General features: G+C 39.5%; 1 protein-coding gene across 1 annotated transcript in view; it reads left to right on the top strand.

Annotated features, from left to right (window-relative positions):
- The window catches only part of ADAMTS2 (ADAM metallopeptidase with thrombospondin type 1 motif 2), a 282,339-nt gene that overhangs the window by 186,837 nt on the left and 79,392 nt on the right, over positions 1–16,110 (top strand). Inside the window, exon 4 of the mRNA XM_070933879.1 lies at positions 3,621–3,820. Within this exon, the coding sequence (XP_070789980.1) occupies positions 3,621–3,820 (200 nt within the window). The remainder of the gene's footprint in view (positions 1–3,620; positions 3,821–16,110) is intronic.

Genomic DNA, 16,110 nt, shown 5'->3' on the forward strand with positions numbered 1-16,110 from the left:
CGTGAATTCATTGGAGAAGGCAATGATGCCAGGAATGGTTAGTGGACAAAGAAGAAAGGGCAAGGAAAGAGCATGCTGGTTTGACAACATCAAATCTGATGCAAAGCTGAAAATACAACAATTAAAAGAAGCTGTGCTTGACAGGGTAGCATAGAGAGCACTCCCCTATAAAGTCACCAAGAGTCGGACATGGCTAAATGGTTAAAAACAAACAAACAATACCTGCTCATAATCCAACATCTTGAGCACTGTAGCATATGGGTTATCAGAATTTTTTTATTTTAGAAAATACTGTTTTTAGAAATCATTCTTCATTGAACTTTCAATTTAAAAAGCCTCCTCCCCCCTCCTCCGGTTTGTCCTTCAATATATTAGATATAAAAACTTATGTATCCAAGCCAGTGGTGAAATCAATTTTTTTTACTATTGGTTCTGTGGGTGTGGCTTGGTGGGCATGGTGTGGCTTGGTGGGCGTGGCTTGGTGGGCGTGGCTTGGTGGGCATGGCTTGGTAGGTGTGGCAGGGGAAGGATACTGCAATGTCGTATCTAGATCCATTCCAGTCGGGTTTCAGGCCTGGGTACAGCACAGAAACGGCATTGGTCGTGTTGGTTGATGATCTCTGGAGGGCTCGGGACAGGGGTTGCTCCTCTGTCTTGGTCCTGTTAGATCTCTCAGTGGCTTTTGATACCATCGACCATGGTATCATGCTGCACCGGTTGGAAGAGTTGGGGGTGGGAGGCACCGTACTACGGTGGTTCTCCTCCTTTCTCTCTGACCAGTCGCAGTCTGTGTTGACAGGGGGGCAGAGGTCGACCCTGAGGCCCCTCATATGTGGGGTGCCGCAGGGATTGGTCCTCTCACCCCTTTTGTTCAACATTTATGTAAAGCCGCTGGGCGAGATCATCCGTGGTTTCAGGGTGAAGTACCATCAGTATGCTGACGACACCCAGCTGTACATCTCCACCCCGGACCACCCCAACGATGCCCTTGAAGTGATGTCCCAGTGCCTGGAGGCCGTACGGATCTGGATGGGGAGGAACAGGCTCAGGCTCAACCCATCCAAGACTGAGTGGCTGTGGTTTGCGACCTCCCGATATAGTCAGCTGGTGCCATTGCTGACTATTGGGGGCGAATCATTGGCCCCCACGGAAAGGGCTTGCAACTTGGGCGTCCTCCTGGATTCATGGCTGTCTTTAGAAGAGCACTTGATGGCCGTGACTAGGATAATTTTTCATCAGGTTCGCCTGATCCGCCAGTTGTGTCCCTTTCTAGATCGGGACTCCCTACACACAGTCACTCATGCCCTCGTCACCTCTCGTCTGGACTATTGTAACGCTCTCTACATGGGGCTCCCCTTGAGGTGCACTCGGAGACTCCAACTGGTGCAGAGTGCAGCCGCGCAGGTGGTTATGGGAGCAACGTGGAGTTCCCATTTAACACCTCTCCTGCGCGAGCTGCACTGGCTCCCGGTGGTCTTCCGAGTGCGCTTCAAGGTTCTGGTTATCACCTTTAAAGTGCTCCATGGCTTAGGACCTGGTTATCTACGGGACCGCCTGCTACCACCAATAGCCTCCCACCAGTCAGTACGCTCCCGTAGAGAGGGGCTCCTCCGGGTGCCGTCGGCCAAACAATGTCGACTGGCAGCCCCTAGGGGGAGAGCCTTCTCTGTGGGGGCACCTACGATCTGGAACGAGCTCCCCCTGGAGATATGGAGGATCCCGGATCTACGCACCTTCTGTCGCACGCTCAAGACTTTTTTATTTCATCAAGCTGGCCTGGCCTAAATCTTCTCCCCTTTTAAATATAAATTTTAAATATAAATTTTAATTTGTTTTAAATTATGGGGTATTTTAAATTCAGCCAAATTATTTAATTCGTTTTTAATCTATTTTAAATTTTTGTATTTATGTGTTTTATCTTGTGGCTGTTCACCGCCCTGAGTCCTTCGGGAGAAGGGCAGTATAGAAATTCAATAAAATAAAATAAATAAATAATAAAATAAATCCCCAACCCCACCTCATTCTGGGGCCAGCCAGAGGTGGTATTTGCCGGTTCTCCGAACTATTCAAAATTTCCACTACCAGTTCTCCAGAACCTGTCAGAACCTGCCGGATTTCACCCCTGATCCAAGCCACATGGCCAAAAAGTCTTTGAAATCCTGGTTACAATTTCTTATTATTCCAAGTTATATTATTTATCTCGCTTTCCTATATTTTTTACATCTGATTGTAGAGCAAGGCAGTAATGGCACTTTAAAAAGTTAATCAAATTTATTAGCATAGTGGTTTGATTGTTAAATCAATTAGTAATATTTTCCCATTCTACTTCATATAGCAGTGTGCACTATCTTCTAACTGCCTGTCAATATGTACATACATATTAATATAGAATGTGCTTTTTAAAATACACACATACACACACATGCTGCCACTAGTTATTTGGCAATATTTCTCATAAGGAAATCATGCCAAATTATTCTCCTTTTAGTGTGAAATATAAGAACATTATATATTTGGATTACAATTCACAATCCGTATCTACTATACATAATGTAATATAACTATAATTGTACAACTCCAAATTATCCAATTGTTATAGATATAGCTTAGACATTGGAGAAGAAAATTTATTTAATTTTACCATTTCTGCTGTTTGTTTAATTTTCATCTTAAATGTTTACATCCATGTTTAATGTACTCCTGTTCTGATATCCTATGACTTCCTGTATGTTGAGATGCGTTGGCTAAAAAAATATTTATTTTATGAAACTCTATGGTTATTTGTGTACAAATATATAAAATCCGAACAAATAATTCCAGAAAGCAAAATCATAATCAAATGATATTCACTATTAAAATATTAAACCCTAACTATTAGTTGAAACAGCAATAAGAACTATTAAAACATCACTAAAAGCTACTTTGAAAAGATTCAAGTGGCTACTTTTCTGAAAATAGAATATTACAACTCCCAAGAGAATCTATACTGAACTTTTGGAACAACTCAAAGAAAACTGATTCATACATATAACAGGTGGAACTTCAAATGTGAATGGCCTCAGTAGTACATCCCCAGCAGTTTCCACATTACATGGAAAAAAGTGCTTTAGATAGCCATGCTGTTTTGTCTATAAAGGTCAAGTCTTGAACTAAGAGACCATTAAAGCATCTGACAATATATAGCTTTTGCAATATCAGTATCATATGACCCTGTAGCTGTAGTTGTATGTAAAGTATATCACAACATCTAAATGTTATATAACCAAGACAGGGACAGCTGCTATTAAATAGTATGTATTGAAAAATTAAAAAAAGGAAAATGAGCCAATCTAAGGTTGCTAATATGTGCTGGGCTCACTGAAGATAGAGTATTTGTGTAAGAACCTCTTGGGTCTTACTTATTTGGTCATGACACGATCTATAGCAGCCTTCTCCAAATTGTCCCTTCCAGATATGTAGGGACTGTATCTCTCAGAATTACCAGCTGCTATAATCAAAGAATATTACAAGCAGACTGGATGTTTTGGTTTCATAACATCTGGAAAGTGCTGCATTATGAAAGAATAAGAAATTAAATCTAAAATTCAAACACAATTTTTTTTTATTTTAATTTCTTCTAGAGGCTGATTTGAGCAATCTAGACAGCATGCTGTATCTATTGAAAGATGAAATCAGTTCCTCGAGGAAGAGGAGGAGATATCCAAGACATGCAGCTGACGATGACTACAACATTGAAGTGCTTCTTGGAGTTGATGACTCAGTTGTACAGTTCCATGGGAAAGAACATGTTCAGAAGTATCTTCTGACTCTGATGAACATTGTGAGTTACTTATCATTTTTTAGTGCCAGAGATTTAATTGAGCCCAGTTGGATTACTTAATGGGTCTTGTAAATCTCTATTGTATTTATTTATTTTTAGATCAAGGTTGTCCGACCCTTGGTGATTCTGTGGGACTTAAAAATAAATGTGAAATAATGCATAGAAAAAGAGAATGCAGCTTAACCAAAAGAACAAACACCCAATCTTATGCTAGACAAAACTAAAAAAGGGGCTTCACAACCATCCTATCCCAAGGCCTGGCAGAAGAAATATCTCAAACATTCAGATCATTATCTCTTTATCCAACTGTGAAGGCTACTTTAGCATTTAAGTAATGCTTCATCTACTTCAAGCGCTAGAGTATAAACCAAATTGAGACCCGTTCAGACTATAGTTCTTTTATATTCAACAACATAAATTCTTTACAATTAAACATTTTCTACTGCTTCAAGTAGAAAGAGAGGGACCTTGCACATTGTAGAGCACTTCACTATATCCAAGAAAGAAATAGAATAAGCAAGCAATAGCTTGCTCTTGAAATCTTGAAGAGTTCTCACCAGTTAATGACAAAACTAGATAGACCCAATGTTCTATCTCAGTACAGTGCAGCATTCTATATATCTAAGGTTATTTGATCATATAATTCACTGAGGTTCCAATCCTATAAGCACATAACAATGAATTAGATTAACTAAATACATCCAGTTTACTTCTGAAAGTGGCTTACCGGTATCGTTTTGTATTAATAGGAAACAGATTGATAATTAGCTCTAAAATGTCTACATAAGAACATTTTAAACATAGATGCAAAACACAATGGAAGCTCTTACTTTTGGAGTTCAAGTGGAGCTCATTTGCTTCAGCCTCACAGCTTTCCATGCTAGTGATTTCAAATAGACTTTCCATGGAAGAATTAGGGAAACTCTTGCACACACTGGAACAGAGCAGAATAAGTAACCTCTCTGTGTCTTGCTTTTCGTGTTACACAGTCATACTTCACAGTATCCTCTGATGACTCCCTTGTTCAAGCCAGAACTATGGATACTTTAAGAAAGATGCAGTCTGGATCAGAAGGAATATATTTGGGGTTTAGTAGGAAAGAATCAATTCAATACAAAACTGAAAAGCTTATGATTGATATATTCCAAATTAGACTGTTAAAAAATAAAAAGAAAGATGCAGGTCTTTCCAAGTAAATAGTTCTTCTGAAGTCCTAGTGAGAGCCAGTTTGGTGATTAAGACACCAGACTGAAAATGGGAGACTGTGAGTTCTAGTTTCTCCCTTTAAGCACAAAGTCATCTGGGTGACCTTAGGCCAGTCCCTCAGCTTAGAAAGAAGAAAACAAGAGCAAGCCACTTTTGAAATCTTGCCAAGAAAACTGCAAGGCCTTGTCCAGGCAGCTGCCAGAAGTCAGCAGTGGCTTGAACCCAAAAGTCCTAGCAGAATAACTGTCTAATATGTTTAATTTCACAAAAGAAGGATAATGGTGGTCCATTCAGACCAGTTATAAACAGGAGCATTAATGAAGGGTGGCAGGACTTCAGCATGAGCAACACCAGTGACACATGTGGAAGTGCCTTAGCTTTTTCCTTCACCCATTCTTAGATGGGTCCATTACTAGATTCAGACAGGATTCGATAATCAGAAACTTATTTCTGTGTCTCTCAGTCAATCCCATGCCTATCTTCCTTAACCACTGTCATTTTATCCAGCAGTGAGCTCTGGAAAACCCAGGAGCTTGCAAGTATTTTGAAATGCTCCATTTGATTTAACCTGAATCATTCTGGATTTGGTTTCCTCATCACCCTTATTGTTTTTAAAAGTATTAAATTTGCAAACTTCACCTGTCAGACTCGGGATTGATAGGTGTTTATAATACTGAAGCCAGTAAGATTGAATAGGACCATGTAGGAACTGATCATTACATATCTATACATCATAAAAGAAAGAGAAAGCTTTCAAAAGGGAAACATTAAGAGAGATGTGAACATTTTTTAGAATCACTTCCTACTGCACTACTGCACTGCATGTGTTAAGCATTTTTTGTTTCTCAATTATTAGTAACAGAACCATTAATTTGCAATCTGAAGTACAGAATTATTGATCTCTGGATTCCCCCCCTCCCCTTAATCTGTCAAAACTTCAGGTGCTGAGGTTAATTCTCTATTCTGATTGTAATATAAGTATTAAGCCAGTTTTCTGGGTTCTTCCCTCATTAACTCAATACATTTTTTCCCAATTTACTATGATGATATTGTGGATACTTGATTAGTGTATCCAGTGCACTGATGGACAGAACTTGGAGTAAGAATAAATTAGGAGGAGAGACTCTTTGTTTAATAAAATTTTAATATTTTAACATTTATCTTTGTTGCATTTGAAGACTGCACTAATGTTATTAAAGATATTTTACTTGGTTGTGGGATTGAATGTATGTTTATGATTGTCTTCATATTTTTCTTTATATTAGTTCAGTGATGGCTAACCTTTTTGCCCTCACATGCCAAAAGCGAGGGGCGCGCAGGGATATCGTGTGCATGCAAGAGCAAAAAGGTTAGCTATCACTGAACTAATATAAAGACCCATAATATGCCCACACCCATAATTCAATGTCCCCCCCCCCACATACACGTGTGATCCCCCATATGCAACCCTTGTTTTTGGCACGCGATGGCACGGTGGGCCCGATAGGCCTGTTTTTCGCCCTCCCCAGGCTCCATAGGCTTTCTTAGACCCTGGTGAGGGTGAAAACGGCCTTCCCCATCCCCCCGGAGGCCTCCAGAGACCGGAAACAGCCCATTTCCCGACTTCCGGTGGGCCCCCGAAGGCCCAAAAATCAGCTGGCCAGTGTGTACATGTGCGCTGGAGCTGAGCTAGGGCAACGCTCACGTGCCCACAGATATGGCTCCCCATGCCGCCTGTGGCACTTGTGCCATAGGTTCGCCATCACGGTATTAGTTATTCCCTTGAAAAAGAATCTGCAAATAACTTGAGATGCAGATAGATGAAATCAAGAAAATCCTTGCAGTTACATGTGCAGTTGAAACAGATGGTTTTTTTAACATGTTCAATTTAAAAGTAGCTATATAAATTCTACACAGAAAAAATAGATTTTGAAAAGAAACATTTTCTTATCATGCCACTTAAATCTATTTTAAGGAATATAAATCCTGTAAGGAAGTCATACATTTTCAGTAAACTAACCAATGTTTTCATTAAGGAAATCATAATCTAATTTTAATTTTAAATCTGAGCTTTTGCAGAAATGCAAAATATTACTTTGTCTGCCTTTTTTTTCTACCTCAACAAGAATTTCTAGAAGTCCCTAGCACAATGAATATTTATTCTCTCAAATGATTTGACGGATTATTCCTAATCTTTGATAACTCAGGGAATCCTTTACCCTAAGTATATTTTGAAGACTGGGTCACAGTTTGCCAAGCCTTTGGTCACCATGGGCAACAGGTACCCATACCTCTCTTATTCCTACCCAGAATTCATATTTCACTGATATTTATCATCTATCAGTCTCTATTTCTCTCTCTCTCTCTCTCTCTCTCTCTCTCTCTCTCTCTCTCTCTCTCTCTTCCATCTGCGTTCATCTAATTTGAAAAAGAATAAAGCAGAAAATAAGATGCCAATCTTATCCAAGTGCCAATCTGTAATGTAATCTTTACTGCTAAAAATGCTTCCAGCCTTGGAGATACTTTAGAGGGTTGTTAGAAAAGAAAAGTAAATAATAGGGCAATATAGAAACTGTTCTATTTAGAAGTGTGTCCACTTACTCAGAAGAGAGGTAAGCTGAGATGGTTGAGTTTTGCAAGGCTAGAAGGCATACATTTTGTCCATGACATCTTGTGGCAGCCAATTTGAGAGACTATGTTCCTCTGTAAAATTTGTCAAATATCCAGATATCTTTAGCAGCCCAAGAGGTTGGGGAGAACTCAATTAAGGTATCATGAAGATTGCTGTTTGTGGCTTTGTACAATTTGTAAAGTCCCTTTAGAATTAATCAAATCCCTCAATATTTATTGAGATCATTGTTAAAGCTGGTTTTGACAAGGACCTTTTTGGTGAATTCATTCCTTGGGTTTCCCAGCTTTGATTTAGTGTGAGAAGGATTAGCCGGCAAACAAAGTTGCCGTTGCCCAGGTATGCCTGATTGTTGTTTGAAATATTGAACTACAATATTTCTCTGAATAGGTTGAGGGTTGGAGTGCCTAAACCAATATACTCAAATGGAGGCTCTTAGCAGATAACAGCACGCTATGTGAATATGGAGAGATGCAGAGTCCAGCCCATCTGGCTACTGCCAGAAACATGTTGTCAGCCTTTTTCATTGGATCTTCAGGGCTGCCACACTTAGTGCTGTGGGAAAACGGGAGGGGGTTTGCATGGAGTTGGTGGAGATATATAGCCATAATAACATTCCTTTCTCTGGGAGTCAAGGACGTTCAACCTGCACCTGGAGAGGCATGACTGGGAGATCATCTCCAGTCGGGATGGTGGATTGATTGGACCATGTGTTGGACATGTGGGTGCAGGGGAAGGGACTTTGACTTTTCTTTAGGTGTGGAAAACCCAGGGGCTTTCAGATTTGGGTTTTCCCAAATGTGCCAATATGACATCTCTAATAAAATGGAACTTTGAGGAATTGATGGCCTTGGAGTCTTCATTGGTTGGGAATGTTACTTGGAACTCTCACACATGTACTGATAATGACTTATTTTTAGCTAACGACAAAGACAAGAAGGTGGCTTCATCCTGGCATTTTAAAGTTTGATCTATACATGGAAAAAGAAGAAGAATATTAACCAAATCATGGCTCATGTAACCCTCCCCCCTCTCACTTGGAGGCAAGCAGTGATGTCTCCACATGCCTCATATATTAGTGAGCCCAGTTATCATTGACATAAATAATACAATATTTCACAATGCTTAATAAAAGTGTATTGTGTGTTTCTAAAAAGAGAATATAGTTATATAAAAAGAGTACAGTTATATAAATATAAAAGGATAGTCACAGTGGAAAAGTACAAAGTATAAAATTTTTAAAAATAGTTTTGAAAAGGTTGCTTGGCAAATTATATTAATATCTAAAGTATTAGGGGACCCTGTCTGCAAAAGCAATAGAAATCACAACCAGATCATTCTAAATGTATTTCTAGCCAAATGACCTTCTCTTTAATTTTTTTCAGCAAAGGGATGGAGTCTGAAAAAAAAGTTGAGGAACTGAAGGTTCACATAGCATCAACTATTTCTCAGAACAAGTTACCTCTTTCCTTGAATTTATTTAGGATTCCAAAGGATTTTTCTCTGACTGGTCTCTTTCTCTTCCTTGGAATCATTCCAAATATTGTGAACTAAAGTCATCATCTCCAAATCAATGCATCTGGAGGAGGTCTGGGTTTTGACTTTCAGGTGGATGTCTCTTGCCTGTCAATCCATCCCTCAACTAATTAATCCAGACCATTGCCTATTTGTCAATAGTATCCAGATCTATCCTTGTAGAAAGGATGAATCTCAAAATCTGCATGAGGAGATTTACACGGAACTCAATAATTTAACAGTTCATTCATTCTTTGACAAAGGTGCAAAGGTGCAAAGATAATTATTTCCTGGGTTTCAAAAAGTCATCTTGGAATGAAGAAATGAAATCCAGCTTTATAATTTTTAAATGGCATTTAAGCAAACTGCCTGCATCAGTCCATTAAAATAAAATCTGAAGCCAACTGTGTGGTTTATCTTTATTTAATGCATGTGTTTTATATTGCATGACCAGAATCTATCATAAAAACATGTGTATGTCTAGGCATGCATGAGCAAGACAGAAAGAAAACTTGATTTATGGTTGAAGCCTATCTTTTAATTTTGGAATGAAGTCACCCTCTCAGAGAGAGTAGTGACCCCAAAAGATACGAGCAGCTTCCAGAAGGATTTCAAGAAAGAAAAGCAAACTCACTGGGGTTTTAGCTTCTGTTTTGAACCATTTCTTCCAAGGCCAGATTTCATGCTTCCATTGCTTTTTAAATTATTGTATTGAATAATACAAGTTGCCTATTATTCAGATTTTTCAGTTTTCTTTGCTAAGGAATAAAATGTTTCCAGAATTGAGATGGAATGAAGGTTTGTGCACCTCATAAGGGCTGAAGTGCATTTTGGGTCCAAATGATTGTGTTATTCAGGACACATTAGAATTTTGTTTTGCTGTTATATTGTCCCCAAGGAGATGGTTTTACTGACTCCCGTAGTAATGAAGGTGATCCTTATTGAATGTCCTCATTTAGCAACCACAATTGGGAGTGGCAACTCAGTCATTAAGTGAAGCAGGTTGCTTACTGTTTGCTAAGTGAAATTACAGTAAGTGAAACAACTCTGCTAGGATCTTACTTCAGCTTTCCTTTGCATTGCGGACCTGCAAGGTTTGGCCATAAAGTTATTTTGTCATCCCTGTTGTTATTGTGAACGGTTGCTAAATGAGGCAATTGCTAAACGAGGATTACTAGTATTACCAAAATCTTTTTGCAATGTAAATCTTCTGGAAATTAGAGTAATATGTTTGCAATAGACTTTAATAAAAAAAAGTAAACATGACCTCAAACAGAGCTTAGTTCATGGTTCTTTCATCCATGACTTGGCAAGGTCATGGAACTGGTTTGGGCCTAAACATTTGCTTCTGCTGCTGTGGCACATCTCTTTCCTCAAATAGGCAAGTACAAAATGTTTCTCTTTTGAACTAAAGCTGGCAATATAAGTAGCAGAAATGTCCCAGGCTGAACAGCATGTTAGAACTGCTCTCTATCATATCATAGACAAGTCCCAGTTCCTCTCACATCTTCCAGCTGTCAGAGTCATGCACTCAAAGATATTTGCTACTTGTGGTCCCTCAGATCAAGATAGGGGTGGAATAAACTAATAAATCTCTTGCAGAATCAAGTTATTTGGAAACAATTTTCTTTCTTCATCTTTTCCCCCCTTTTGATATATCAGTTCAAGGCACGATATGTGAGAATGTTTCTTTCTCTGGATGCTTTAAGACAGTGGGTTTTCTGAAAGAGAGGAAGGAAGGAACAGCAGGTCCCAGTTGATAACAAAAGACAGAAATGCTGGCTTTTCTGACAGTTTCTCTAAATTCATAAAATAAAATCTAAGCTGCTTTGAGGAAAAGAAGATTATGAATGATACATATTTTCATTTTATTTTTTTTGGCAGAGTCACAGTTGAAAACCTTTCCCCTGAATTCTGAAACCATAGAAATATTATCAATAATATTTGAAAGAAGAGATTATCTCCACTCCTTTAAAATGTTAAGGCAACTTGCTGATTAAGGGGACCCAAATGGTGCATTCAGCTATTAACAGCAGTGCAGGAAGATGGGAGAACTGCACAAATCTCTCCTTGGCTGCCCAGTTTGTCCCCAGAATGAATGGTGAGCTCCTTGCAGAGTTGTAGGATCATGCTGAGTCAGCATTCTTGATTCTCTTTAGCTTCTCCCTCCCTCCCTTTCTCTCTCTCTCGCTCCCTGTCCACAATTCAGATTTTAAAGCAACTTATTTACACTCGGATAGGCAGTTGTTTGAGATGACTCCTGTCACAGTGAATGATGAAGAGTCTAAGGAAACCTTTCTTAACTTGGGTCTCTCCAAACATGTGGGACAACAAATGTGTTGTTGCTATCCAGTCTTCTGTTGAATAAATTTAAAAAAATTAAACCTACCTAGTGATGAAGTACTTATTCACTGGAGATTTTTAAAGGAGAGATTGGACAACAATTTGTCTGAAATAGTATTGGGTCTCCTGCTTGAGCAAGGGGTTGCACTAAAAGACCTCCAAATTCCCTGACATTATTCTGGTGTTGTTTTTTTTTAAATTATTACTATTCTGCTGGTGAAGTGCCTCAAAACTAGCCTTATACTCTTTATAGAGCCCTTATTTAATCCAGTTTGTAATCTCCTCCAATTTACCCTATTACCTTTCCACCCTGAATTTTCCCAGTCAGGCAATTATGTTATGTTTCTCATGGGAGTATACCAGGGGTGAAATGCTGCCAGTTCGGACTGGATCTCCCAATCCAGTAGCGATGGAGGCGGTGGTTCGGAGAACCAGTAGCAAAAATCCCTGCCCCCCCCCCATGCCCAGCTGAGCCGCACAATCATCAGAGGCTATTTTTTTACTTTTAAAAGCATTTTTTCTACAACCTCTTTAGCCGAAAAAATGCTTTTAAAAATAATTTTAAAAAAAGCCTCTGATGATCGTGTGGTTCAGCTGGGATCATCAAAGACCTTTTTTTTAAAAAAGCCCTTTTTTTCTTTTAAATGCCTCTGACAATCCAAGCTGAGTTGCCTGATTGGCAGAGTCTTTTTTAAAAAGCCTCTGCCAATCAGGCAACTCAGCTGGGATCGTCAGAGCCTTGTGAAAGCATTTTTTACAACCTCTTCGCTGAAGAGGTTGTAGAAAAAATGATTTTAAAAGTAAAAAAAAAAATTGGCCACGCCCACCCAGTCACATTACCCCCACCACCAAGCCATGCCCACAGAACCGGTAGTAACAAATTTTAGATTTCACCACTGGAGTATACGGTAGGTGGGGAAACCTCACAGATCTTGTATAATCTATTGATCATCAAGATAGCACTCATGGTTTTCCAACCATGACTGGAAATTTGGAGAATTACAGTCTTAATCTGTAGTACTGTAGGATAGTAGGTCAGGGCTACCTCATGCTGGCTCTCCATATGCTTCCTAATTAGCCCATTAGCCCATACATTGTAAACAGTCATTTACTAATCGTGATATCCTTCTATCAACAGATTACATGATCTGGAGACTGCAGGGGAGGCTAATGGAAACAGTGTTTATACATACTTTTAGGGTTGTTGTTTTTTTGGGGGGGTTTGGTGCTGTAGCTCATAAGCAAAAGTTGAGAAGGCCAAATAGCCTGAGGGAGGAACTCAATAAATTATAAATTGGTCATGAATCCAGAAGAGAGTCTGTAGCCTCTGACAGCCAATATTGCTGTCACAGAGGAGACAAAGAATTCCAGATTAGCTGCTTTTGCCAAGGCATCTAGTTTGTGGATTTTTTTTAACAAAGTTTGACTAGCAGCTGATAGGATGATTTGTTAGAATGTTTACAGAACAGTCATGAAAGCAAAAGTAATATAGTCCACTGAGATTTTGAGACTTACGTATACTGTGCAGTGGTTTCTGTTGAGAACTGTTATGTCCTTCCATACCCTTCCTGCAGTCTTACCTTCCAACTGAAAACAGAAATTAATCTGCCCATGAAAAATCTGCTTTCTATTAGGACAAACTAACTCACTTTGTCCTTCCAGATTGGCCAGGGCTCTCCAAAGCCTGAAGCACATTGCTTTCCTTAACTGGAGATGTTAGGGATTGAACCTGCAAAGCCAATGTTCTCTTCCAAGAGCAATGGGGTTCTCATATATGATTTAACTCTCCTTTTCTCCCATCATTTACAAATGTGTAGCAGAGTCCGGTGAGTTGCTACCATTTCGCCCCGGATCGGGTGAACTGGTAGCGGCGGGAGGCTCCGCCCACCTGCCTGGATGCTTCTGAACATGCGCAGAAACATCACGCTCATGCAAGCATGCCCACACCCGCAAGCGAACCGGTAACGATGGGTTTTGAAACCCGCCCCTGAACAGAGTGTATGGGGTTGCGTGTAGAGGGTTGAAATCTGGATGCCAACTTTTCCCCCGAAGTCTTAAGTAGATAATGTTAGGAAGAATCTTTTTGAAAGAACTGGGGATGCTGTTTGAAGACAGTGCCAGGCAAGAGGGTCAAATTCTCTAACAAGATAGGTGATAACTTCCTCATATTCATATGATTCGCAGTCAGGATCCAGCATGGTTTAAAATATTTGTAATTGACTTGCCTCTGTTCTGCCTGTTTGTTAATGAATTCACTGGTTATGAATCTGAATTGAAAAGTTGCATTTTATAGCCCACCTTGAGGGGAATGCTGGAACCTGTCTGTGGAGCATAGGTTCAGGCATATTTGAGCAGGTAATGATAACAATAATCAGGGATGAAATTCAGCTGGTTCTGACAGGTTCTGGAGAACCGGTAGTGGAAATTTTGAGTAGTTTGGAGAACCAGCAAATACCACCTCTGGCTGGCCCCAGAGTGGGGTGGGAATGGAGGTTTTGCAGTATCCTTCCTCCAGGAGTAGGAAGGGAATGGGGATTTTGCAGTATCCTTCTCCTGCCACGCCCACCAAGCCACACCCACAGAACCGGTAGCAAAAAAAATTGAATTCCACCACTGACAATAATGTAATCTTATCTCTCCCATTTTAACTGCAATCATGTTTCTTCTGTGGTATCTGGGGAGTTGTAGATTGCTAAGTCTACTGAGGATTATCTGTTTATAAATCCACAGCCATCCTCAACGAATTGCAGCTTTCTTAATTCTCAGGAGAGATTGAATAAATATTAAAGGTGTTTAAATCAACAGGGTAATTATGCTCCCCTTGGGAAAGCACACATTAAAACAACTATCAAAATATTCTTCTGCAGCAGCCTGAAATTAGCTAATCACTTTAAATATAAGTACTTCAGTATTATTGTCTGTATGTCCTGATGTCAGGTGAAAGCAACCCAATCCACATTTGTAGAATTCAAACTACTTTATTGTATCCTGCCTATAATACAGGAATTGCCCCAAACTGCTTGCCTTCCCTTGGGAGCAGATAGATAAGGTTCGGGGAGAGGGGTGTTAGCAGTGCATCTCTTGTGTCTGTACAAGGATTCAAGGCTAATTCCCTGCTTGAGTCCTTTCCCAACATATGCCTTGGTTTGAAGGGAGGGAGGGAGGGAGGAGGGAGGGAGGGAGAGGGGCGGACACTATAATTTTCATTCAAATAAATTTCATGGCCAAACATTATTTCTTGATCTTTCTAACCTGGCATCAAGCTGCACATCGTTCTATTGGAATGAACACCATATATTTGCAAAATTATTGTAAATTTACTGATTTCTAAATTGAACCCAAAGGAGAAATGAGATCTGTTGCATTAGTCTTCTAGAAAAGATGATGTGTGGTATTGAGTTGCAGTTTAACACAGCCAGGGGGCATCAGATTCAAGAACAGGGATGCAAAAGATTATTAGTGAGCATGGTGAATACTGGAGCAAACCTACACACACACACACACACACACACACACACACAAACACACACACACACACACGCTGAAGCAGGGGAAAAGGAATTTTCCCAATCATTTCTGTTTATTGTAAATTTGTTTGCTTCTGGAATCCCTGTGGAGAAATTTCTCACTGTTTCTGGACAAAAACTCTTGTTACATAATATTATTCTCAGTCTAGCAGGGAATGGACTTTTTCTTTTTATTCAGAGTAATTTATCTAGTAGCCATATATCATACATCTAAGACCGCTAAGTTATTCAAGGACAATCTAATGGAAGCCCTCTATATTTTTAGGTCAATTCAAGACTCTTGCATTTACAACACACCATAAACTATGTTTAATTTGTATTTTGCACTAAGGCATGATTTATTTAAACACCGTTATCTATTTTTCCAGTATCCTTGAACTGAGTTTTACCTCAAAGCTTATTACCTGTTATCTGATTTATTCCCTATTCTCTAATGTTGCTTTTACACTGCATAACTTTGACCTGCAGAATTGATCTCCCTAACTGTATAATTTGAACCACCAACTGGGAGCTGGAACGTTGCAGACAGTACTCTTCTGTGTCTCCCTTTAGCTCAACTCTTTCAACTAGATTGTTGCTCCTTCCGTGCAGAGAATCAAATTGTACGTAGAGGGGAATCGCTATCATCACGATGATCACAACCATCACCTTTGTGATTATAGTGAAATGGTATCAATGACATTCTTTTCAAAGCTGTCTGTAGGGGAGAGAGAGAGGGAGGGAGGGAGAGGGAGGAAGAAAGAAAGAGAAAAAGAAAAGAAGGAAGAAAAAGAAAGAAGGAAGGAAGGAAGGGAAAGAAAGAAAGAAAGAAAGAAAGAAAGAAAGAAAGAAAGAAAGAGAAAGAAAGAAAGAAAGAAAGAAAGAAAGAAAGAAAGAAAGAAAGAAAGAAGAAAGAAAGAAAGAAAGAAAGAAAGAAAGAAAGAAAGAAAGAAAGAAAGAAAGAAAACTGTAATCCATCCATTGGGAATAAGCCTGTGGATAACTTCCACAGGCGTATTCATAGTTGGAATTGGGGCAAATTTCTCTTCTAATCCAACAGAGACGGATGCTGTATCTGTTTAGCCTGCTTTACAAAGTGATGAGCCTATTTA

This window comes from Pituophis catenifer, unplaced genomic scaffold, assembly GCF_029215685.1.
Source record: "Pituophis catenifer annectens isolate HBS135680 unplaced genomic scaffold, rPitCat1.0.hap2 SCAF_2, whole genome shotgun sequence".
NCBI lineage: Eukaryota > Metazoa > Chordata > Lepidosauria > Squamata > Colubridae > Pituophis > Pituophis catenifer.